Source organism: Eucyclogobius newberryi, unplaced genomic scaffold (genome assembly GCF_026437365.1).
Source record: "Eucyclogobius newberryi isolate DKJ021-1_F unplaced genomic scaffold, fEucNew1.0.hap1 SCAF_1, whole genome shotgun sequence".
NCBI classification, from domain to species: domain Eukaryota; kingdom Metazoa; phylum Chordata; class Actinopteri; order Gobiiformes; family Gobiidae; genus Eucyclogobius; species Eucyclogobius newberryi.
Window position 1 is genome coordinate 17,573,809 of NW_027315723.1, and position 26,410 is coordinate 17,600,218.

Consider the following 26,410-nt stretch of genomic DNA (forward strand, 5'->3'; position numbering starts at 1 on the left):
TGGATTTACAGACAGGATCTGCACTTGCTCAAACTTTTCAGTCTTGTCAGTTCTGAGAGAAGAAGCAGCGGGTAAAGAACAATACCTATGGCGAAATAACTTATTGTAAACAGACGGACGCAGAACCGTGCGACTTCCTCCGCCGTCCGTCACTGTACGTGGCATTTCTCAGTCGTGTCCATTTAAGCACACATTTCCTCTGCGACGTTGGAACTGCGATTGCCCTAATTGAGTTAGTGCCATGCGATTTTCATGAGCAGAACACAAAGAAAGCGCTGCGTGTGAAGCTGCGGTGTGCGGAGCCTCATGATTCATTAACCAGCTGAAAGGTTAGACGTACAGCAAAGAGTCTTGGGGAAAACAAACAGAACAGAAACGAAGAGAGACCGAAGCGATCTGACATAATCGTTGGGCGCCTTTGGCCGTGGGCGATCGTGAGCTCCGAGGGAGACGAGCATGTGCCCACTCGGTCGAAACATCAGCTCTTATGAAGCAATACGAAGCTCGCCTCTGCAGGTGAACGGAGAGCCACTCGAGGGTGAGCCGAGGTAACGCGAGCGCCGCTTTAAAAAACACGCCGCGGCTGCAGGAGGCGAGGAGCGTGGTCACTATCGAGCGTTGTCGGGAGACGGAATAGTTTGTGCCGACGGGAGGAAATTAAGGCTGAATTATGAGGATGCAACAGAACGTTTGCCATGGTAACCGGTCTGTTATTGATTAGCCTGTTAAGTACGGCTGAAACGATAAACGGGTGAAATCGTATCGAGTCGACTAAAAGGGCTGTAACAATATCCAGATGAAACGCAGATGATTTGGTGCAAATAATTATCATATTCTAAACAGTAACCGATAAGTTATGTCTTCATGTCACTGAACTGGAGCAAAGCATCATGGTCTTTGTGGTTTGCTTGTTTGCGACAGTCCACAATTTCACTGAGAAACTTTAGACGAAAGGATATTTACAACATAGAGTTTATTGTTGCATCCACTACTTTTAAAATATGTCAAAGAAAACTTTCTATTTCAATCAATAACACAATTTCTTTGTAAATATTTTACATCTTGAAGCCTTCAAACTGCATATTTCAACATTTATTTGCTTGGAAATGCATTTAAAACTAATTGTTCAACAGAAATAATAGTTATTTGTGTAAATCCCAAACTGCCAAAGCTCTGACAGTTTCTATCGTGCCTCGTGAAATGGAACGAGCTTTAATCTACAATCTAAAGAGGACCATGTGATGACACTCCTGCTGCTCTTGTACACATCACTTATTGCTGCAGGTTTGTTTACCAAATGCACTGCACTAAAAATGTCACCAGAGTCAGCGAGCAGAGTTAGGCCAAAAAAAAAATTGTGTTTCCAGTAACATTGAAAAAAAATCCAGGTCGGTAGGTCGGATTTTTAAAAATATATTTTAAAATCCTCGCAGAGGTTTTGCAGACAGTTTTCTTTTCTCAGAAGTGAGCGCTTTGCATTGGTGTGGCCGTATTGGTATGCAGATATTGAATAAAATAGTTATCTACATCTATACTAGTCCAACCATAAGAAAAGAGCCATTAGCAGACAACTTTTGAATAATTACCGCTCTGTTGAGGTCCGCGCTGTTGCCCTGTGCGCGTGTTCGGTGAGCTATCATTATTTTTCTTATTGTCACTTGATAATGTGAGAACTTTGACAGTCATGTCAAATAACTTCACTGCTGAAACACCGGCCGTGCCCCATATCGCCCATGGATCTATTATATTATCATGGCATGGCTACGGTCTCTGCAGCATCTACAAACATATCCTCTATGTGCCTGTAGGTAAAACGAAACCTATCAAAAGTGTGGCGATTTTCATATCTTACGATCCCCACATATGACTTTTTCCCTTTTGGATTCGCTCTCACAATTTGACATTCTCCAAACGTACGGCCAGTAAATATGAAATAAAATGTTTAAGGTCGGGTTTTGAAATCCAGGTTGGTCGGGTTACCGGACACCAGCCCAGTTAGCCAGCCCAGTTAGCCAGCCCAGTTAGCCAGCCCAGTTAGCCAGCCCAGTTAGCCAGCCCAGTTAGCCAGCCCAGTTAGCCAGCCCAGTTAGCCAGCCCAGTTAGCTTACCTCATGCTCTGAATTCTCCTGCCCTCCGCTCTTTCCGCCTTTTCCAGTTTTGAGCGACTCCTGAAAGAAAAATAAAACCAGTGATTAGAAGTGTCAATGTGTCACCCAAAAGATAGAAAATAATGCAATAAACTAAATTGTGTGTGTAGGTTTGCGTTTCACATTCCATTAATTTTCTTGTGTGACGACTGAACTTCAAGTCGCAACTTTGAGCAAAGAAAAATATGAATATTTTTCTCCAGGACGAATGAGGGATTACATGCACTTATTTCCACACAAAAATATTCATACAAATTACAAGAAGAATTCATAATTCAAATCAAGACGCTTCTGTTGAACAAAAATAAATCAGTGCAATTCTTTGTCAAGTTAATTCATCCCACCATTTTATTAGTTTAAATTTCAATAACAATAATAAAATTATAAATAATAAAAAATAATAACAATAAATAAATTGAATAATAATAATTAAAAAATAAAATAAATAAAATAAATAAAATAAATAAAATAAATAAAATAAATAAAATAAATAAAATAAAATACTGCGCCGATATTTATCGCAATTTATCTTGTTCAAATAATAATAACGATTCAAATAACGATAATTAACATATTTCACACAACAAATTACATTAAATAAAGTCATTGGAGCACATTAAACCTGTGGCGCTGCGGAAAACAGTGGGAAACGCTGACGTCACTCATGGTAAGACGGTTTAACAGAGCAGAACTATCAGCTAAATATAAACCTGCTGCAGTTTTAGCCGCTGCGACGAGGCCAGAAACTGATTTATGATCGCAAATAAATTACATGAATTCAAAGTTCAGAGATAAAACCATTTTGCAGTTTATTATTATTGTGTAATGTTGTTGTTTGTGACACGCCCCAGTTTACGCCCGTTATGTCATTACGAGGTCGGTTATGATATTATATTCCAAGGCAGGGCTGCACGGCATTGGAACATATAGTTGTTTAGTAACGCGATATCCATATTACTGCACTGTTTTATTATATTTTTAACAATTTCTATAAGAACGTGCTATGCTAATCAAGGTGTGTCAAAATTACAAAAATAAATAAAAATAACAGACAAAAGCAAGACTAATTTAAGGCAATTACTTTGTTTAGTCCTGAATAAAATCTTGCTTTAACGTTTTTATGAAACAAACGGAACATTTCTTTGCCGCGATATCGAATATTGCGTTGTCATTACTATCTGTTTCTATCTTCTATTTTAATTAAATATTCTTCATGTCCCAATCCTCACGTTCAGGGCCTCAACAAACAAGTATTTTAATAGTCGACATGTCAGCGATTATGTCTGTTGTACACTTTATACATATATAAACTGAATAAAAGGTAAGATAGTGACTGAAGACGTCTGGAGAACAGTTACAAATAAAGTGTTTTTTAGTTTATTTCAACAATGACACTGCGTTTTAGAGTCTGTTTGGAGCTGGATGGAATGTTAAAAAGTGTCCGTTACCATGGTAATCCGCCATGTTTGTTACTGCTGTGTTTAGAGCTCAGGATTGTGACATCACACCTCATTGTACTTTCAGTTAGCCGGATGTTAAACAGATGGAGATATTAAGATGCTACATGCTAAACTTAGCGCTCGTTCAAAAGTATTCTAACACTAAAGATTGATACTTATTATTTATATTTATTTAGCAGAAGTAGCAAAGCCGAGTGTCAGGTTGGTTTTTTTCCATCCTTTTTGGCTGATGTACAGTATCTAAATTCACATTTAGCGCACCAGCAACAAACATGGCAGATATCCATGGTAACGAACATTTATTGAGCACAAATTTTTATTTCTGTTTTGAATCACATTTAGTCAATTAATCGTAGTAGCCCTAACAGCGATACGATTAGTTTGTTGCGATATAGATTATCGAGTTGGGCAACACTGCGATATCGATTAGCAATATATTGTGCAGTCCTATTTCTATGTTTTTGATTTTTTTTTTTAAACGTAAAACGCATTATTAATGTAATTTATGATTATTTATTTTTAAATAAACAAATTTAATTAACAAAAAAAAATCTGAAAATACCAAAAATAATGCCAAAAATATTATATTATCAAGATATTTTAATATTTGCGACCGAACCTAATTATTAAAATTAATCTTTATGGGTAAAATATAAAGCCCCCTGTTTAGAGACCACAGCTAGCTCCCAGTTTAGCTAACGTTACTTCTCACGAATCCCATTTCCATTACAATCCGTTATAAAAGTTCAGCAAAGTTTTTAATTTTAATAACAGATGACGGTGGGAACATCCAAACAAACACGCATGCAAGATAGAATTTAATATCGCATAAATAAGCCTATAAAATAAGCAGAAAATCCTAAAGCGCAAGGATAGGACAAGAGCTAGCAGCGGCTAATGTGATGTTAACAGCGCTGGATGCTAACTAAATCACTTCCACGGACTGATTTCACGTTTTTAATCACGCAAAGGACATGTCTGTGAAGGATATGGCTTGATAAATGCAGTATTGTCCGGCAAATGTTACTCGCCTTGTCTTTTTTCGTTTTATTCGGCATTTCTGTGCAGATGTAGCCGCCCTTGTCGCTCTGCTCGCTCCGCCGTTGACAACTCCCGGGTTGCCAGATCTCACCACACAAACGTAAAGAGGGTTGCCAGGTTTTCAGAGTGCAAAAAACGACACCCAGCGACACAAAAATGCAAAAATAAGTGCATAAAAAAATAAGCAACGAGTACGAATGAACTATTATAACCGTGTTTCTATAACAAATGTGTAAATAAAAACATTCTGTAATGGTTATGTATAAAGGTTGTTTTGTGTTTTTAAATCTTTTTTTTTTTTACATCGAATCTAGTAAAAATATTCATTGTAAATGAATACAATTTTTTTTTGAAATTTAATGTAAAAAAAAATACAATGTCAAAAAAAAAATCGTAATGAAAAAACACAAAATAACCTTATTATTCATCCCAAAAGAGGAAGTTCCGTTTGTTACGGTTACAGCAGAAACCTGGTATTTTTTTTTTATATTTTATTTACCTTTGAACTCAACTTCAAAAAAATAAAACCCTTACAACATATTTACAAGTGGAACGTAATTTTATTTCAATGGAGAATTTCGAATCAACTTCAGAAAAATATAATCGAATATGTAAAATGCAGGTGAGTGATATCGGAACCCCGTTTAACAAAGTATTTTATATTATTTGTTCACTTATAAAGAGATTATGAAAGAGACTAAAGTAGTCTTTATACAAACAAAGTCCAGATTTTTACAATAGACTAGATTTTACTTACTCTTCACATAGGCTACATGACATACTTTACCACAAATTATACTTTTTGAAGCGCAAATACAATTTTAAGGCTAGAAATATTGTATTTTTTAAATGTTTTGTACCAGAAAAGACAACAGACAATTCTATAGAGTTTTATAGAGGAATAAGTGTCATTTGAGAAATAAAAAAACACAATAAAAATGATGATGCTGTTTTAGACATTAATTACCTCGATTCCTCAGCTGTCAAGCTGTTATATTAAGTGCCAGGGTTGTAATTGTTTTTAACTCTGTAGCACTTTGACATTTCCTTAAACCATAAAATGCAATATAAATCATAAAGTATTATCATTTTTTAACAGAAATGCACCTTTATACAACCAAGGCAGCAGAGTAGACGTCAAATGTACTACTTCATTATCATTATTATTAACATTATAAACATCTCAATCCTCCCTCAAAATTGTCGGATCAAAGTAGTTAATGCATGGATTATTTTGTATGAACTAGTTTAATAAATGAGCCAGTTTTCTCACCGTTCCATAAAAGTGAAGAGACCGACTTTGGTACTGAGCTGCTGCTCCCTGTTGGCTGCTGAAGGTACTGGCCGCGCACACGTCTCAAATCACGCTTTTTTCTGATAAGGACGTCATTAGGTTTGACAGATTTATGTTACTGTAATTTCTGAAAGTATTTGGAACTGTAGGCAGTACTTTTAGGTCTCAGGCATGAAACAATATTTTCACCTTTTGGTGCTTTTGTGTTTTTCCGTAAAATAATTGCCGTATTAGCGCTGTTATGGTGTCCCAGGATACAGAATGGAACTGTAGAAGATGTTACATTTGCCCTATAATATAATCTTAAATCGTAACTCCTGCTCTTTGTCGATTCCTTTTTAGATCTGTAGAAAATCCTGGTCAATTGTCTTGGTGGTGGTCAGGTTTTCTCACAAGTTTTACATTCTCAAATGAATAAATAGACAAGATGCAGATGATACACAACATATTCTGTTTATTCATTCATGTCTTTGAACCGTATTCTTTTCTGTACATCTGGAGCCATTTGAATACCAATAAATATATACAAAAAAAGCAAACAACTCATATAAAAAGACAAATCAAAGATAAAACAAAGATTTCAGCGTGGAATGCACAGGTGCCGCTCATCATCGTGAGGGAAACATTACACGTTGTTAAAAATACTCGTTAAAGGTGCATTTCTGGCTCATTCACAACATGGGACAGATTGTACCGGACGTGGACTGGCTTTTGTACAGCAGGTCTTTGTGCAGTAATTTCTAGTCGACCTCTTCCATTCGCGTTGTGTCGTCGTCACCCTCCAGCGGCGGCATTTCCTCCATCGGCGCCGCTGTGACATCATCAGTTGACATGTCATCTTCATCGATCCCTGCGAACGACCCAGAGCATCAGCACAAGGTTTGAAATATTTATTATCATTTATTATATATCATGTTATCTTTCTATTCCTTATTAAGAATGAGAGGTTTTTGTCTTTAAGAGTTTTGTTTATAAGAGTCTTTCTATTAAGAGTGTTTTTTTAAAGCTTCCTACAAGTTATCTCTTCTTTTACTTCTCTATCTATTTGCGTGCAACACTGAAATTTCCCCATTGTGTGGACAAATAAAGGCTCATCTTATCTTTAATGCTATAGAAACGTGATTTAGGCCTCTGTTGCCCTCTACTGGCCGACAGCGGCACGACAGTGTTAATGTCATACGAGACATTAGCATTTCTGCTCAGGGCACACAAATGGCGAGCAGCGGCCCTGATAAAGAGGAGGCTTTGAGGGTATTTTGCCTCCTGCACACACTTTTGTATCGTTTAATCCAGTGTTATCCATATTTCTGTCTCGTTAGTCCTGGTTTATCTCTGCTATAGCGAGGGGCCGGTCTTATATTGTGTATGTTTCATGTTGTGTGGGTAAAGAGTCTCACCCAGCCCGAGCTTGATCATCCTGTAGATGCGGTTGGAGTGCGTCTGCGGGTCGTCCAGCGTGAACCCGGACGACAGCAGCGCCGTCTCGAACAGCAGAATCACCAGGTCCTTCACGGACTTGTCGTTCTTGTCGGCCTCGGCCTTCTGCCGCAGCGTGCCCATGATGGGGTGATCCGGGTTGATCTCCAGGTGCTTCTTGGCCGCCATGTAGCCCATGGTGGCGTTGTCACGGAGGGCCTGGGCCTTCATGATGCGCTCCATGTTGGCCGTCCAGCCATAGGTGCTGGTGACGATGCAGCAGGGCGACGACACCAGGCGGTTTGACACGGTGACCTGAGGAAACGAGACATGAGGACGTAAGGGAAGCAGCAGCGGAAGGAACAGTGCAAGTATATCGTCAATGTCCTTTGAACATATGCATCATTTTAAAATTGAACACTGTTTTTATTGTGAGGAAAACATTTGATTAAAAATAAAAGAAACTCGTGTTGTCTTTCCAAAAAGGCTTCAGACTCAGGTGTGCAGAGAGTGAACGAGAGCGACTGAGGGACAACGTGGATACAATCTAGTGTTTGCAGCGTGTTTATCATCACGTTCACACCAAATACAATAATAAAGTATGTTTGCAGCCTTCTAATGTATCTGGAACATAAACCTCAACTACATTTAAAGACAGAGGCAGCAGCTCATAGAAAGTTAGGACTAGAACACGATGCCTTTTCAATACAAATATATAATTTGCATCATTATTGGCCCTTAAAAACTCTTCAGAACCTTTATTTTTTCAAAAACATGAGATGTCAAAGTATAGTATTTAAAAAAAAAAAATTACTTAGTGTCACTCTGTCTTTTCCTACGCACAGAACTGACCTTTGGGCTCCATCTGCTGGCAGAAGATTGAATTACACAGGAGATGTAAGCTAGCTTTACTCCAACGTGCTAATGCAGCCACACACAGTCACACATCTGTGACGATCGTGATTTGAGCCATAAATTATGTTTGGAGATGATTTATGGCTTTAAAAACAGCACAGAAGAGCTCACCGCGTGTCACAGGTAGAATATGACATCACACAGAGAAACTCAGAACGGAGTGTTTTTGACGCTCGGAGGGAGAAGACACGAGTCATCAAGGTCCAGGTGTGTTTATGATAAACAATGTTATAACGTGGTTAAAGAAGTACATTTTGCACAATATGAGTAATGGCAGTTGTAGTAGTAGAAGATGTAATGATAGTAGTGCAAGTTGTAGTAATAGTAGTTGTTGTAGTAACAGTAGTTGTTGTAGTAAAAGATGTAGTGATAGTAGTGCAAGTTTTAGTAATAGTAGTGCAAGTTTTAGTAATAGTAGTGCAAGTTTTAGTAATAGTAGTTGTAGTAGTTGCGGTGTAAAGTCTCCATCAGTCGCCCTCTCACCTTCTCCACCTTCTTCTCCAGGATGTCCTTCATGATTTTGCAGAGGTTTTCAAACTGGGCCTTCTTCTCCTCCTGCTTCTTCATCTCGTCCTCGTCCTCGGGCAGCTCCAGTCCCTCTTTGGTCACAGACACCAGCGTCTTCCCGTCGAACTCCTTCAGCTGCTGCACGCAGTACTCGTCTATGGGCTCGATCATGTAGATCACCTCCAGCCCGGCTTTACGCAGACGCTCCACAAAGGCAGAGTTCGCCACCTGGTCTTTGGTCTCGCCTGTGGGAGCCCGAGACAGAACAGACATGTAACGCGGAATACTAGAACACGTAAAGAACGAGCCTGCGACACTTTATCAAACCCATCAAACGTGCAGAAAAAAGGCAATTCCATTAGACCAGGCTGCCCCAAATAAATTGTATGTTTGCTGTAACCCGACCAACATTTTTCAAGTGGTAGGTAAATTCTTCTTTTTTTTTTACTTTTAAAAAAAGGCATACAAAATTCCAAATTTGTATATAAAATCCACCTATTTAATGATAATTAACTCCACTTCGTCTGAATGTTCGGACACTTTGTTGACACTCAGCGTCACAGAATAGCGATCAATCTCATCTTTTTCACCAAGTCCACTAGCACATCACGCCACGTATCAATCTGTCTTAAAACCAGCAACTTATTCTTAATTCTCACTCCGTTTCCTCGACACACTGAACTGCACTGAACACACACATGTGTCGCCATTTTTTGATTCTGCCAGTGATCCACAGTCACCTGCAGTGACCTGCAGTGACCCACAGTGACCACCAGGCCAAATTTTCACTTGCAACAGTCAATGAGACGTTCTCCGTTCGTGTTAAGTTTCAGTGATACAAAATTATTCAACACCGGGCTTTTAGGAGAAAAAATACCGCGAGATATAACACACACAAAAAAAATTGGCATCATTTTGACAAAATGCTGATTTGTTTTTGTTTTTTCTGCTATTTTATTACCGGGTCAGTCGGGTTACAGCAAACAGACATATTTTATTGCTCTGCCCCAGACTAAATTGAAAGACATAAACTGGCCAGAAGTCAAGGTCTTTTGGGCTGAACACAATTGTCTCGCGTCACAAAGTAAAATTGTCCCGCCCCAGTACCAAATATCATTAGCTTTGGGCCGTCTACATCTCATTATAAAGACTTTTAATTGTTCGCATTCTTCATTTATCCAGGTCGGTCGATGGAGAAACAGTTTACAACAACGAGATCAAGAGGCAGCAGGTCGTTCTGGTTTGTCGTTAGCGTTACCGTGATGGAAAACACTCTGCTCTGGGCTCTGAAAGTTGTGCAAAGCTCTTAAACGCTTCATAGTGTATAATCAGGATGCTAGCAATGTAATAGAAGAGTGAGAAATGCATTCATAAGAGTTTAAAACGGTAAAAGTCAGGTTCAGCGCTTTAGATTCAGTTCAAATATCTTCCTTTTGGTTCTGACTTTAACGCTAGGACACGTGGTTGATCCGTGTAGATTTGAGGAGAGATTTTAAGATAAGATAAGATAATCCTTTATTGTCCCACATGGGGAAATTTCATTGGATTTTGACCTTGTGTTTCAGCGTACACCTTTTGGTTCCGACTTTACCGCTGGGACACGGGGTTGATCCGAGTAGATTTGAGGAGACTTTTCAGACCTCGTGTTTCAGCGTACCGGTGATGTAGTAGATGTGTTTCTGGTTGTCCTTCATGCGCGTGACGTAGTCTTTGAGCGACACCACCTCGTCTCCGGAGGCAGACGTGTAGTAACGCAGGAGCTCCGACAGCTTCTTCCTGTTCTGGGAGTCCTCGTGGATGCCGAGCTGCCACACGCAAAACACAAGAACGCGTTATTCTTCTTCGCGCTCCACTTTACGGAAAATGTCATGACGCAAAGCAATGAAACTCAACCTAAGTGCGACAATGACATGGGAACAGTTAACCTGTTACCACCCACCTATTTTCGCCCTGTGCACAATGATTGGACATACCCAAATGGCATTGCTTATTAAAAGAGGATCTTATGTTCCACATGCAAGTGTGATGCATCATTAGAAAGCTTAGGCCTTCTAGTTTCTGCAGATGTGCACATGAACACTGTCAGGGCTTCAGAACTTACACTACAGAGGCCCAAACATAAACAAAACATCCTTTTTTAGTCTCGCCTGAATATTGTCAATTTGTAATGGTCCTGAGCATGACATATTTCATTGTGTGCATATGCTGTTCACTGTACATGATGTTTATCTTGTTGACAACAACTGTGTAAAGTTTCAGATCTCTAGGAACAGGCATTTTGGTGCTGTTGACCTTTTTGTATCAAAAAGTATATTCGGAACAAGTGATCCAAATATGTGCCAACTGTGCCAAACTGTTTTATTACAATTTTAGCTCCTCTATGATCATAAAACATACATTTTCATGTTTTGTAGGCCACTAATAGCAATTATAACCGCTAAAAAGAAAATGTGAAAATGTGTAAATATGAGTTTACCCATGAATTTCCCATATAGAGGTTAAAAAAAAATATATATATATATATATTTTTATTTTATTTTTGTATTGGTATAATAATACATATATCTAACAAAATGCACGTCCAAAAGGCTAATAAACTCAGAAAACGTTATGCGCAAAATCCTGCCGAGAAATCTGGCTCTTTACAGCCTTCCCGGAGCCTTACGCACGAGAATACAGAAGATTCTGTGTCAATAAGCCCTTTGTCCCGCCTACCAGGAAAAAGGTCTCCTCATTGGCTAGAATAATATGTCACTCAAAGTCTCCTGCGTGCCTGTTAGCAGAAGCTAAGGGCTAAAAACAAAGATGGACGCGCGCTTCGGAAGCGCCGAATTTTTTTCCTCCGGAGGCTGTAGCAAACAAACCCGGTGACAGAAAAATTCGTGGATGGTCCCATTCTGTAGGTATCAGTCTAAGGAAGAGATCGATGTCAAACACTATCGTATAAGTCAAACAGGTCATTTGTTATGGACGGAGAAATGCGCCGGACCAGCGCATTCTCGTCCGGCGAGAAACGAAGAAAAGTTTGTTTACTTGACAATATCTCGAAATCGGAAAACTTCAGGAAAAATACAAGTGGATATTGTTGTTCAATGATTCCTTATGGACAGACTGAGTACAAGGATGTACAGAATTAAAGCCGTTTCGTCCGTCATAAACAGCAAACAGGTAGGACATGCGTTTGTAAAATTTTACAAACTTTCTCACAAACTATTGGCAATTGCTTCTTGGGGCATATTATTCAATGTAAATCAATGACATATTCGTTTTGTTGAGAAAATAAGCTTTACAATGATGTATGGCTTGCTGGTATTGACCACGGAAATAAAAGTGATGATGTAAGATAATATTTGAGATATAGAAAATGTTCGCCGGCGGACAGGTGGGTGGTAACAGGTATTGTGATGGTAATGGAGTCATCTGGAGGTTCTTTAGTTAGTTATTTATTTAATCAGTGACTTGTTTAGGTCGCTTAAGTCCCGTGAACCAGATTTTTACTAAAGATTTGACAAAGCTAAAAAAGATGCTTGTAGAGAACAGTAGATTTACAAAAAGGATTGTTTCTTCATCAACTAATTTGACATTTTTTCAGAAATGTGTTGTCTGTGTTTAGTAAAAAAAAAAAATTCAGAAAAATAGTTGATTATTTGAATAATTTTAGTTGTTTGTCATTTGTTTCAGCTTTAATACTATTGGAGGAAAAAAACTCTAATTTTAGACTATATAATGCTATTTTTAACATAAAATAATAGTATTTTCTTTACAGTAAATGTAACATTTGTCTATAAGGATGCTATTGCTTTGTTTACATGCAAACAAAGTATAAAGTCTGGGCTCGTTTTTCTTGACAAACTTAATCTTTATTGAACAGCTAAGTCTGTGCCGGGTTAAAAAGACAAAAAACCTCTTTATGAGATAGTTCAAGCTTCTACTTTAAAATAACTAATACACGACGCACATAATCATTATTACCGTATTTTCCACACTATAAGGCACACTTAAAAGCCTTATATATGGATTAATTCTGGATGTGCTCTCTGACCTCGAAGCATTTTTGTGTGGTACGCTTTGTTTCACTTGATGCGCCTTATGTATGAAAAATTATCGAAAACAGACCATTCATTGACAGTGCGCCTTGTAGTGCTGACAATACGGTATGTTTACCTTGATGTTCTTGGAGAATTGCTCGTAGCACTTCTTGTAGTTGTCCTTGTCCTCCGACAGCTCCGTGAACAGCTCCAGACACTTCTTCACCAGGTTCTTGCGGATCACCTTCAGGATCTTGCTCTGCTGAAGCATCTCTCTGGAAATGTTCAGGGGCAGGTCCTCAGAGTCCACCACGCCCTTGATGAAGTCTGGAAGGACAGACAAACAAAAGAGGATCAACTACAACTTCTACCGCTTCTTTGGACAGGACAGAACAAGACGTCCATTTATATCATTCAAATAAGAAGCTACTTGTTTAGTCTTAGTTACATTTAGAGAACGCTTTCCTTCTAAAGATGATCAAATCTTCAATATCTAAAGAGTGCCCCAACCACGTCCCGCCCCGCGCACTCACTGAGGTATTCTGGGATGAGCTCCTCGCAGTTGTCCATGATGAAGACTCTGCGCACGTAAAGCTTGATGTTGTTCTTCTTCTTCTTGTTCTCGAAGAGGTCGAAGGGCGCGCGGCGAGGGACGAACACCAGAGCGCGGAACTCCAGCTGACCCTCCACCGAGAAGTGCTGCAAGAGAAACACATGTGCGTCAAACAATGTCTTCTGTCTTAACCAAGAGGAAAAGTAAACCAAGAACACACAAAACTGACTGAGTCTTGTAGAGAAATGTGTCTGAATAATATCAGGGTGAAACTAAGGTGTTCACGCTTTCTAATTTGGTATTTTTTGTTTGTTTAAATTAGACCTGCAGCGGTAGAGTCCCAAAGCCTTCAAGACCAGAGCAGATATTATTATTAGCATTATTTGTATTGTTATCAGCGTTTAAACATGCTCTTGAGAGATCTTTAGTTTGGCACCTCATGCTTTAGAACAAAAAATAAATAGAATTCAACAAAATTAACATCTTATCTTATCTTTAAAACTGCTTTTTTCCCACAGGACTAACAGAGTTTTGGCGCCATCTTCTGGCTGTGGAGACGCTGTAGCCTTGCAGTTGTACTGATCGTGATTAGACCTAGAAATGCTCAGCGAGTGGGGATGATTTATGAACGAAAACGTGACAGATGGAGAGAACGTCACAGATCGAGGAGATCCAGAATGTGTGACACGCGGCGAGGATATTCTAAACTGCGGTCATCAAACTAGTTTGAATGAAGCTAAACGCTACTAATAGTTGTACTTTAAATTTGATTAATTTTTCAATTTTTTACCAAATTTTCCAGATTGTATATATTTTTCTTATTTTCACGTCTTCAGACTAGACAGTTTCCCGATCGACCTTCAGTTCATAGATCCATCTCTGTTGTGACTGGTTGTTCTGGATGCGCTTGCTTCGCTCGCCTTTAACAGTAACACCCTCTGCCTTTAACACGTCTTCTACCTCTTCCTCGTGGGCGTGTCAGTCTCCCTCACCTTGACGGCCAGGTGGTCCTCCCAGTCGTTGGTGAGGCTCTTGTAGAACTCGCCATACTCCTCGTTGGTGATGTCGTCCGGGTTCCTGGTCCACAGCGGCTTGGTCTTGTTCAGCTCCTCCTCGTCGATGTACTTCTCCTTCACCTTCTTCTTCTTCTTCTTCTCGCCTTTGCCGTGGTCGTGTTCGTCGTCCGAGCCAACGTCCTCGATCTCGGGCTTGTCCTCGTCCTCCTTCTCCTCCTCCTCTTCTTTGTCGTCTTTGCCGATCTCCTTCTCCTCCTCCTCCTCGGCTTCGTCGTCGCTCACCTCCTTGTCGCGCTCCTTCTCCACCTGAGAAAAGAAATAAAAGGATTCATTGCTGTGCAAACTCAGAAGCTTTGTGGCTAATTTGGCGACTTCTGCGTAATTGTTGCTGAAAATATGAACAACATTTTAAATGCTTTGCCAACTTCTCCCAAATACACACAAAGTAAAATTGAGTAAAATACCTTCTATCTCTAACTTTATATCAATCCGATTATTCTGAAAGTCTGAAAAATAAAAAAATACTGATACTTACAATATCTAAAAGAAACTAAAATGTAATGAAAAAATAATAAATATAATACAAATCAAAAAGAATAATAAATATTATAATAATTTATATAATAATATCTAAAATAAAATAAAACAAAAAAATATTTTAAACACATTTAAGTTCCTATGCATATCTATATCATTTTTGGTTCAGTAAAAAATGACAGCCTTTAAACTGTCAAATCCTTTTACTTTTTATTTTAAGTATTTTTTGGTTTTATTTTGGCTTTTCAATGCATTTTAAGGGAGTGTCTACAGAGCCACGGTGCGCGGCCGAAACTACCATGTTATTTTGTGCCGCGGCTCCTGAAACTGCTGCGCTATTTGACCGCACTGTTTTAGACCGCGCCGGGTTAAGGTTAGGGTTAAGATTAGGGTTAAGATTAGGGTCAGGGTTAACCATGAGGCTATATGGCAGTGCCGCGGTTCCTGAAACTGCTGGGCCATTTGACCGCGCCGCGGCTCTGCAGCCACGGCCGCATTTTTATGGAAAACTCATAACAGTAACCACAATATCGTGACATTGCATTGTCAAAAGTCTCACATAAACATCACGGGCTGTTGCAATACATCAAGTTTAAAGATCTAGACTTAAGTATTGTTTTGTTACAGCAACAGCTAAAAAAGTATAATTTTCTGTGTTCCCAAAACTCCAAAATATCCCAGAAGTATATTGTATCAAGACCTTATATTAGTACAAATATTGGATTACTTCATCGCCCCTCCTCCTTGAACCGACACCTTAACGTGGTGGAGGGGTTTGAGCACCCGAATGATCCCGGGAGCTATGTTGTAGGGGGCTTCAAGCCCCTGGTAGGGTCTCCCAAGGCAAACAGGTCCTAGGTGACGGGTCAGACAAAGATCGGTTCAGAAGCCCCCTATGATGAGTAAAAGAACAAGGCCGTTAACGTTGCCCGGATCGGCGTCACCGGGGCCCCATCCTGGAGCCAGGCCTGGGATGGGTGCTCCATGGCGAGCGCCTGGTGGCCGGGTCTTACCCCACGGGGCCCGGCCGGGCACAGCCCGAAGGAGCAACGTGGGGCCGCCCTCCCGTGGGCCCACCACCCGCAGGAGGATCCATAAGGGGCCGGTGCAGAGAGATCTGGGCGGCAGTCGACGGCAGGGGCCTCGGCGACCAGATCTCCAGACACAGAGACTAACTCTGGGGACATGGAATGTCACCTCGCTGGGGGGGAAAGAGCCTGAGCTTGTGCGGGAGGTTGAGCGATACCGACTAGATATAGTCGGCCTCACCTCCACGCACCGTTTGGGCACTGGAACCCATCTCCTCGAGAGGGGCTGGACGCTCCACTTCTCTGGTGTTGCCCGCGAGGAGAGGCGGCGGGCTGGTGTGGGCTTGCTTATAGCCCCTCAGCTCAGCCGCCACGTGTTGGAGTTTACCCCAGTGAACGAGAGGGTCGCGTCCCTTCGCCTTCGGGTGGGGGACAGGTCTCTCACTGTTGTGGCGGCCTACGGGCCGAACAGCAGTGCAGAGTACCCGGCCTTCTTGGAGTCCTTGGGAGGAGTACTGGACAGTGCACCGACTGGGGGACTTCAACGCCCACGTGGGCAATGACAGTGACACCTGGAGAGGGGTGATCGGGAAGAACGGCTTCCCCGATCTGAACCCGAGCGGTGTTCAGTTATTGGACTTCTGTGCTAGCCACGGATTGTCCATAACGAACACCATGTTCAAGCAAAAGGGTGTTCATCAGTGCACATGGCACCAGGACACCCTAGGCCGGAGGTCAATGATCGACTTTGTTGTCGTGTCATCTGACCTCCGGCCGCGTGTCTTGGACACTCGGGTGAAGAGAGGGGCAGAGTTGTCAACCGATCACCACCTGGTGGTGAGTTGGATCCGCTGGCGGAGGAGGAAGCCGGACAGACTTGGCAGACCCAAACGCATTGTGAGGGTCTGTTGGGAACGTCTTGTGGAGCCCTCTGTCAGTAGGGTATTCAACTCGCACCTCCGGGAGAGCTTCTCCCATGTCCCGGGGGAGGTTGGGGACATTGAGTCCGAGTGGACCATGTTCTCCGCCTCCATTGTTGATGCGGCTGCTCGGAGCTGTGGTCGCAAGGTCTCTGGTGCCTGTCGTGGCGGCAACCCCCGAACCCGGTGGTGGACACCGGAAGTAAGGGATATCATCAGACTGAAGAAGGAGGCCTATCAGGCCACTCTGCCTTGTGGGTCTCCGAAGGTCATCGACAGGTATCGGCAGGCCAAGCGAGCCGCGGCTCGTGCTGTCGCAGAGGCAAAAACCCGGGCCTGGGAGGAGTTCGGGGAGGCCATGGAGGAGGACTATCGGTCGGCACCAAAGAAATTCTGGCAAACCTTCCGGCGCCTCAGGAGGGGGAAGCAGTGCCTCACCAACACCGTTTACAGTGCGGGTGGAGACCTGCTGACCTTGACTGGGGATGTCGTCGGACGGTGGAAGGAATACTTTGAGAATCTCCTTAATCCCTCAGTCACGTCTTCCGAAGAGGAAGTAGAGACCGGGGACTCGGAGCCTGGCTCATCCATCACCCAAGCTGAAGTCACTGAGGTTGTTCGCAAACTCCTCGGTGGCAGGGCTCCGGGGGTGGATGAGATCCGCCCTGAGTACCTAAAGTATCTGGATGTTGTAGGACTGTCTTGGTTGACACGTCTCTGCAACATCGCGTGGCGGTCGGGGACCGTGCCTCTGGACTGGCAGACCGGGGTGGTGGTCCCTCTGTTCAAGAAGGGGGACCGGAGGGTGTGTTCCAACTACAGAGGGATCACACTCCTCAGCCTCCCGGGTAAGGTCTATTCCAAGGTACTGGAGAGGAGAATCCGACCGATAATCGAACCTGGGATTCAGGAGGAGCAGAGTGGTTTTCGTCCCGGTCGTGGAACACTGGACCAGCTCTATACCCTCCATCGGGTGCTCGAGGGTTCATGGGAGTTTGCCCAACCAGTCCACATGTGCTTTGTGGATCTGGAGAAGGCTTTTGACCGTGTCCCTCGGGGTGTCCTTTGGGGGGTGCTCCGGGAGTACGAGGTCCGGGGGCCTTTGCTCAGGGCTGTCCGGTCCCTGTATGACCGGAGCAGGAGCCGTGTTCGCATTGCCGGCAGTAAGTCAGACCTGTTCCCAGTGCATGTTGGACTCCGCCAGGGCTGCCCTTTGTCACCGGTTCTGTTCATAATTTTTATGGACAGAATTTCTAGGCGCAGTCAGGGGTTGGAGGGTGTCCGGTTTGGGGACCACAGGATTCCATCTCTGCTGTTTGCAGACGATGTTGTCCTGATGGCTCAATCAAACCCGGACCTGCAACATGCACTGGGACGGTTTGCAGCCGAGTGTGAAGCGGCTGGGATAAGAATCAGCACCTCCAAATCCGAGGCCATGGTTCTCGACCGGAAAAAGGTGGCTTGCCCTCTTCAGGTGGGTGGGGAGTCCTTGCCCCAAGTGGAGGAGTTCAAGTATCTCGGGGTCTTGTTCACGAGTGAGGGAAGGATGGAGCGTGAGATCGACAGGCGGATCGGTGCAGCGGCTGCAGTGATGCAGTCGCTGCATCGGACTGTTGTGGTAAAGAGGGAGCTGAGCCGAAAGGCAAAGCTCTCGATTTACCGGTCGGTCTACGTTCCTACCCTCACCTATGGTCATGAGCTTTGGGTAGTGACCGAAAGAACAAGATCGCGGATACAAGCGGTCGAAATGAGTTTCCTCCGCCGTGTGGCTGGGCGCTCCCTTAGAGATAAGGTGAGGAGCTCGGCCACACGGGGGGAGCTCGGAGTAGAGCCGCTGCTCCTCCACGCCGAGAGGAGCCAGCTGAGGTGGCTCGGGCATCTGTTCCGGATGCCTCCTGGGCGCCTCCCTCGGGAGGTGTTTCAGGCATGTCCCACCGGGAAGAGGCCCCGGGGAAGACTCAGGACACGCTGGAGAGACTATGTCTCTCGGCTGGCCTGGGAACGCCTCGGGATACCCCCGGAGGAGTTAAGAGGAAGTGTCTGGGGAGAAGGAAGTCTTCGAGTCCCTGCTCAGACTGCTGCCCCCGCGACCCGGCCCCGGATAAGCGGCAGAAAATGGATGGATGGATGGACTTCGTCGCCCATCACCCATCGTTTCTCATGACAAAACTTCTTCAGTAAATCTTATAGTTTGCAATATGGCGATGACATTGTAAACTTATGGCTCTGATCGTGGACACTTACAAAGAGCGTGATGGGATAACCGATGAACTGAGAGTGCTTCTTGACGATTTCCTTGATCTTTCGCTCCTCGAGGTATTCGACCTGGTCCTCCTTTAGGTGCAGGATCACTTTAGTGCCGCGGCCCATCGGCTCGGCTGGAAACAAAAAGGTTTCAAAAACAAAAACAAAAGGGAAGCAAGGCGTGGTTACAAATGTCTATAACGTGACCGCATCTGACCCAAAATGCTCGAAAAAAAAGATAAAACTGCAAAAAATCACTCAAGAAACTGCACAAAAAAAGAATGAGTGGATCAGTCATTCCATTTATATCTTTATAATCCCAGTAAAATTATGAGTAAACTGATAAAAAGTTTGGTCGACTAAAACATCATTGACCGGTTGATCGACTGAGCTAGTGCTTCTCAGACGTCTTACACCAAGAACAGGCAAAGAAGATGATTTAGTCTGAAAACCGCATCTTCAGTAGGAATACGCCATTGCCAAAGTCGTTTTACAGCGCCCCTTACAGGTTGGACAAACTAAGACGCAGTTAGGCCTTAGTTATTTTATTACTTGGTTTACGGATCCGCCGCACTTAGATTATTGATTTCTACAATATAAATAAAATAAATTATCATCATCTTTGTTATAAAGTACCGCCGTCAATGCAAAATAGCTTTAAATGAAATATAAATAGCGGTATTAAGTCAAAAGATAAGAGCACGTGAAGCAATTTTTGTCAAAATCCTGCTGGAGTCTGTGACGGAGCGGGTCTGTCCCTGCGCGCGGTCCCGGGAGAGCATGAGAAGAAGCGCGCGCCCGTTTTTGTGACGCGCAGCGCCAACTTTACCACATTTTCAACAGCCCGTTTTGCCGTGAATAAGGGTGCACACTTAGAAGAGTCAATTCTACCGATGCAAAACACACTAAATCTACTGTTAAGCGCTCCTGCGCGCCGCGTCAAAGGTCAAAATTAGAACATCGTTACAAAACCTGTCATGGGCACTTTAACTGGGAAAGAGCAAAAACTTGACTAAAATGAACTCTAAACGGAGTAAACAGCCAGCAGAAGAAGCTTGAGAAAAAGCTAAGCGACCGAACTCGCCTCATTTGTCACGACCTTTAAAACACAAACTACTCGAGAGCCACAAACGGTTCTTACAGGCGTCGTTCTTGACGGTGAACGACCCCCCGGCGGACGACTCCCACGCGTACTGCTCGTCGTCGTTGTGCTTGGTGATGACCGTGACCCTCTCCGCCACCAGGTACGCCGAGTAGAAGCCCACGCCGAACTGTCCGATCATGGAGATGTCGGCGCCGGCCTGCAGCGCCTCCATGAAGGCCTTGGTGCCCGACTTGGCGATGGTGCCCAGGTTGTTGACGAGGTCGGCCTTGGTCATGCCGATGCCCGTGTCGTGCAGCGTGAGCGTGCGCTCCTCTTTGTTGGGGATGATCTCGATCTTCAAGTCTTTGCCGCTGTCGAGTTTGGTCGGGTCGGTGAGACTTTCATAGCGGATTTTGTCCAGAGCCTGTGGAGTTAGAAAAAGTCTACATTTAGATCTATTGTATATGATTGGATTTAAGGCGATGGCTCTGAGGTGACGTCACACTACTGCCACTTTGAGGACAAAAGCTGCATGTTCACTGTGGTCTCTGCCAACAAAAATACTCAAAACAAAGGATTCTCTCTCTTCTGTCACGTCCCCAAAGACCCCGTGTGTCCAGAAATGTGTTACTGTGGTCAGGAGGGACCAGTGGACTTACAGAGGTCACTCCAGGCTGAGGCTGAGCTGTTTGTTTCAGGGCGTTAGCAGCTGGCTAATGCTAGTTTATAATTGCAAGGCTATGCTAATAAACGTTAGCCTACTTGCAGACAGTTTTGACGAGCCTCATTTCTTACTCAGATTCAGAATGACTCTTGAAAGTCTAAATGTTTCTCTAAAAACAGTGTCCGGATGATAAAACTGAATAGGTTGAAGAATCACACTAAATCGATTTGATTGTATTTGATCTTTTTATAAACTTCAAATGACATGATTTGACTGGCAGAGGATTGGATGTGGACCTCGCGATTAAAAAGTCCCAATCACTGACGAGAAATGACTCAATCTAGATGAAAATGTAAGATAAGAAAAGATAAGATAACCTTTATTTGTCCCACAATGGTTATCTTATCTAGATTGAGTCATTAATTAATGGAGTGATTAATTTTACTCTAATCTGAGGATTTACTTTCCTTCTACTATCATTGATACAGGAACACTTCCATCGAGAAAGGGACATCAGCGCATTTTACCACTTAAATACAGCAAGTAAGAACTCAAATGTGGTTCTTACGTCTGAGGAGTTGGAGATGAGCTCTCTGAGGAAGATCTCTTTGTTGGAGTAGAAGGTGTTGATGATGAGGGACATGAGCTGAGCGATCTCCGCCTGGAAGGCAAAGGTCTCGACCTCTGACTCCTCCATGGACTGGTCGTGCGCCTCGGGCATCTGAAGGAAACAAACATTCAACACACTCTGAAGCTTCTTTAAAACTGCTGAATAAAACACATGAGTCGACCACTTAAAGGATGAAATGTTCCGGCTTCGTTCACACATGTCGCTTCTAAGGCAAAATGCAGGTAAATTCCCAGGTCAGACTGCATGTGTGAATGGGCCACTTGATTTAATAATGCAACCAACTTAATCTTTTTGTGTGCATAGTCCAGATCACAATAACACTTCTCAAAATACAAATCGTTTTTCATAGTTTTGGCCGGGGTGCGACTTATACTCCAGTGAGACTTGTGTGATGTTATTTGTTATTTTCACACTGACAACCAAAAGAGGGCGCTCAAGGCTCTAAGCGACGCAGAAGAAGAATCTGCTCTTCCTCTATCTTCGGAGTTTGTGGAGTTGTTTAGAAGTGACAGAGGAAGAAGAATTCAGTGGATTTAGTGATTTGGGGTAAAACTGATGCTTTGGTAAACTCGTTAGCATGTTCTTTATGCTATAGTTATCTGAATAACTGTTAATATGTTACGTTAACATACCAGACACTTACCACAGTTCTGTCTGTGCGTCATGTAGCTGAAAGCGTTACGTTAGCATACGTACACCTATTCACCATGTTCTCTAATCTGTTATTCTATATATATCTGTTGCATTTTCTGGCTGGTACAACTTATACTCCAGAAAGTACGGTACTACTTTAAAGTCACGATTATCTGTCTGTAAACTATCTTATATCTTTCTAACCCTCGTGCCAGTCGTCTGTATGGAGACTGAACACTAACGAGTATTTATATCTAGTGTGTATTTCCTATGCATTGTGGCCCACTATACTATAAAGTACATAAATAATTAATGAAGGATCCTAACAAAAATACTAAAATGCCAAACTCAATTTTCAATACTCAGGAAAATACTTGTTTTTCGACACCGATTTTGATACCACAACGAGAATATTTCGGTCAAGGTTAAAACAAGGTTAGGACATTTGACACAAAATAACAGTTCGAGTAGTTCTAGCTCATTTAAATATTGGTGTTTATGATTTATTTTTTGTATCGATACTTGTTCGAATGAGTACATCATTTCATTACTAGTTTTAGAATCGATCAGTTTCAGATTTTTGGATATTTTGGCAACCTATAAGCAGGAAATTAAAAATGATGATGTCTACACTAATAATAAGATAAGATATTCCTTTATTGTCCCACATGGGGAAATTTCATTGGTGCAACGCAGGTAGATACAGAGATAGATACAGAAGAACAGATCACTTATAGGAAGTCTGAAAAACACTTTCAGTAGAAGATCTCCTATAAATAAATAAAAAACTCCCATAGACAAATAAATAAATAAATAAATAAATACCATTGCATGTGATCCCGACAGTAAGAGGTCTACACTAATAATACGATGTAAATGGTCACATTTATATAGCGCTTTTCTACCGTCAAGGTACTCAAAGCGCTTTACATCAAGGAACCAGTCACCCATTCACACCCCAGATGTACGCAGACACTGGGGGGCAAGTTGGGTTAAGTGTCTTGCCCAAGGACACAACGGCAGTATTCACATGAGGCAGCTGCAATCGCACCACCAACCTGCGGGCCAGTGGATCTGACCGCTCTGGGAGCGGGGAGTCGAACCGCCGACCTTTGGATCAGAAGACGAGCACTCTACCACTGAGCTACTGCCGTACTACACTAATAATAAGAGGTCTCAGGGCCGTAGCCAGGATTTCTATGGGGGGGTTCTTTTTGTGTCAAGATGGACCTTTTTAGTATGATGAGGTAGATAAAACATTATATGTATACATGTAAGTTATCACAAAAACCCCCAACAAATACACATACAGTAATTTCACACAGAAACTACAACAGTAGCCGGTTAAACAAATATCTGAACAAAGCTAACACTTCACGGATCATCCAACACTTTACTTCTGTTCTGGTCTGAGCAAGGACTCTTCCAGCTCCAGTCTCCTGGGGTGTTTCCTTGCGAACACGTTCACCACATGCTCAAGGTCAAACTGGAAGGAGTACTATTTACAATAAAAAGTAGGTAAATCCTCAGGCGTTTTTCTATTTGTGCTACTTCTCAAAACAGTTTCTGTCCAAAATGACATAGAGAGCCACATTACAGGCCTTGCACTTCCATGTGAGTGATGTTCAGAACACTAAACCAGGACTAACCCAGGCTTAACCCAGGCTTAACCCAGGACTAAAGCAGGTCTAAAGCAGGTCTAAACCAGGACTAAACTTGATCAACATGAAGTGTGCCCCTCATTTTGCTTCACAACAACTATATTACTGAGAATGAAATACTTGAAATACTAAAACTCTCCAAAACTACTCAAAAACAGCATGATTCCTCTCGTTCGTTCTTCCTCTTTGACGTCGACGGCAGCAGTCTACGTCACTTAGTTTTCCTGCTGCGCGGTCCTAAAGCCGACCATGTTTCAAAACGCACCGGTGCGGGCGTCGACCCCAAAGGGCAAATATCTGTGGTCCCTCAAGTGAAAAATTATACAAAATATTGAAAGTTACTGCTATAGACGGACCTTTTCGGCCCAAATGGGCAGTTCGTTCGAACCCCCTGAACCCCCCTTGGCTACGGCCTTGGGTCTACACTAATAAGAGGTCTACACTAATAAGAGGTCTACACTAATAAGAGGTCTACACTCTTAATTTATTTTTTGGAAGAGTTGTTGTTGTTTTTTACAATTTTGTTTTTCATTAGAACATAGAACAACAAAGAAACAAACTACATCATACCAACAACAGAGGGACTAAAATAAAAGTACATTTGAAGAGCGAGCACGTGGAGACAAATGGCGCCCCTCACAGGCCGCTTTGGTGCACTGCAGGTTTCTAGAAGGTACCAAAACAATCCAGAAGTTTCCACGTGAGTAAGAGCCCCGCCCTCAGCCACGAGGACGTGTGAATGAATCAGCTTTACGTGTAATCCCGTCATCATAAAAACCATCTTAGCAACTAACGACTTCAATAAGCTTCAGTGCAAATATTTCACCAATTGTTCTCGAATTCATGTCCCAAAATCTGCCAAAAAATGTCATAATAAACCCGTTATTGTTTGTAAATGAGCTCTCAAAACGTTTTTACAGGTTGAATAAAAAGGTACAATAATAACTAAATGAAATAAAACCTCAAAATGTTTTAAAAAGTAGTATGATCAATTCTTAGTACTAGTTTATAAAGGCACCTGCGCCAGTATTGCAACCGAATAGCACGACGTACATTTGATGACAGCTGTGACAATGTGATTTAAAAGCATCTAAACAAATATTATTCAAATTTTTTGATTGATTTAACAGTAACGTGTCAGATTATGCATGCATTTCAATGTGTCTAGTCGCAATTTAATCTCTAAAACGCATTGAAATTGCCCCATGCGACCCACAAGCGTTAATTAAAAAACGAATATCACAAAATAAATACATAATAAATATGAAAAAGGTGCATATCCCTTCATAAAACTTGTTTACAAGGCATCAACTCCATTGCAATCCCATTACAACTAACAAGCCATTTATATTCATGACTAATCATCTTAATTAAAGTGTAATTTAGCAAAAAGCACCGATGACAATATTAGCATTAATCCGTTTAAGTCATGCTAACATAGTTTGACGCAGATCGTGCACGCAGATCGGGCTCGCGTCAGTGCCCGTACCTTTGGTTGTCAGTGCGGCTTTAAAAGTAGAAACGTGCCCGCGGGAGTGATGGAGTCTGTGTCCTCGCGCTGCTGCGACGCCGATACGCGGTTTCGATCCTTCTGACGGTTGCGAGGAGCGGCGCCGGGGCTCGGGGGTTTTATGCGGTTCGCTGTGGAGCTTTCGAGAAAGTCTCTCCGCGCCTGGAACCGTCTGGAACGTTCTGTGCCCGTGCGAGCCCGCTGATTAGCCCGCGCGCCTGTCACTCACCAGGATTTGTATTCGATTGGATTGGCGTGAGGGGGCGGGACTCGTGAAGATTCCAGAAAGTGCTGAAATGTTGTAGTTTGTCTGAAGTATTTCTCGGGTATTTTCGTCATTTAAATCGCGTTTGGACCGACAAAATCACGACAGTCACTTTTGCTTCTCATCACATTTTATTAAAAACACGTTTGCATATCAAAACATCTCATCATTACAAAAAGAGAGATAATAAATGACAGAAGTACGCTTTAAAGTTGCACAATGTAACTTTTCCGGTGGAGGGCCCGTCACTTGTTTACCTCATGAAAAGGTGCTGTGCCTGGTGTAAACGTATCTATCTTTCGTTTAGTCAATTGCAGGCATTTCTATTGCCAAAATGTTCAGTTTGGTGGAGTCTGCTTGTTACCGTGGCGATAGCTACAGTCAGCTAAAACTTTATTTTAAGACATTTCCTTGTGAATTGTGTGTATTTTAACGGCTTATTCAAGTTAAGTCACAAACGACGACAAAGTAAACAGTGTGTTCTGTAGCTGTAGCATTAGACCCGCGGCTACAGTTAGCATTCTTGGATATATTACCAAGTTTGCTCCATGTTTTAGTGTTTGCAATAACTACTAAAGTCCACGTTTGGATAATTAGAGAAGCTCTTCTTCATTGAAATGAATGTATCGCTCCTTAGGTGCGTTTCCGTGTGTTCCCTCGAATGTTGACTGTATTGCTACGTTTTTTTTTGTCATTTTGTGGATGATTCAAAGGAAAACGTCTCCACAGAGCAAAGAAGGTTCCGGACCCTTCACCTAAACACGTACAAGTGCACCGTTAAAGTTAACAGTTGAATTATTGTTTTTTTGCGGAGGAATAAGTTAATATTTCTATACAAATGTCATTGTCATGTCTC

General features: G+C 42.4%; 2 protein-coding genes across 2 annotated transcripts in view; both read right to left on the bottom strand.

Moving 5' to 3' along the window:
• The window catches only part of ppp2r5cb (protein phosphatase 2, regulatory subunit B', gamma b), a 38,903-nt gene extending 34,165 nt beyond the window's left edge, over positions 1-4,738 (bottom strand). Inside the window, exons 1-2 of the mRNA XM_072439880.1 lie at positions 4,639-4,738; positions 2,109-2,168 (exon numbers count right to left, since the gene is read on the bottom strand). Of these exons, the coding sequence (XP_072295981.1) occupies positions 2,109-2,168; positions 4,639-4,665 (87 nt within the window). The 5' untranslated portion in view covers positions 4,666-4,738. The remainder of the gene's footprint in view (positions 1-2,108; positions 2,169-4,638) is intronic.
• A 1,638-nt stretch (positions 4,739-6,376) lies between these two features.
• Positions 6,377-25,361, bottom strand: hsp90aa1.2 (heat shock protein 90, alpha (cytosolic), class A member 1, tandem duplicate 2). The gene is made up of 11 exons (XM_072439901.1): positions 25,269-25,361; positions 21,423-21,575; positions 20,248-20,614; positions 19,107-19,240; positions 14,354-14,683; positions 13,342-13,507; positions 12,945-13,135; positions 10,438-10,585; positions 8,757-9,025; positions 7,340-7,673; positions 6,377-6,792 (listed from the first exon to the last, which is right to left on the bottom strand). The coding sequence occupies exons 2-11, from the start codon at positions 21,573-21,575 to the stop codon at positions 6,683-6,685; spliced, it is 2,202 nt and encodes a 733-aa protein (XP_072296002.1). The 5' UTR covers positions 25,269-25,361; the 3' UTR covers positions 6,377-6,682.
• Between the last annotated feature and the right edge of the window lie 1,049 nt (positions 25,362-26,410).

Bases quoted from the DNA above. Each gene is read 5' to 3' on its own strand.
- hsp90aa1.2 (XM_072439901.1), bottom strand. From the start codon at position 21,575: ATGCCCGAGGCGCACGACCAGTCCATGGAGGAGTCAGAGGTCGAGACC. The intron at 19,241-20,247 runs GTAAGAACCGTT...TTTTGTTTCCAG, and splicing joins CACCGTCAAGAACGACGCCT to CCGAGCCGATGGGCCGCGGC. The intron at 7,674-8,756 runs GTGAGAGGGCGA...TCGTTTCCTCAG, and splicing joins TGGAGAAGAAGGTGGAGAAG to GTCACCGTGTCAAACCGCCT.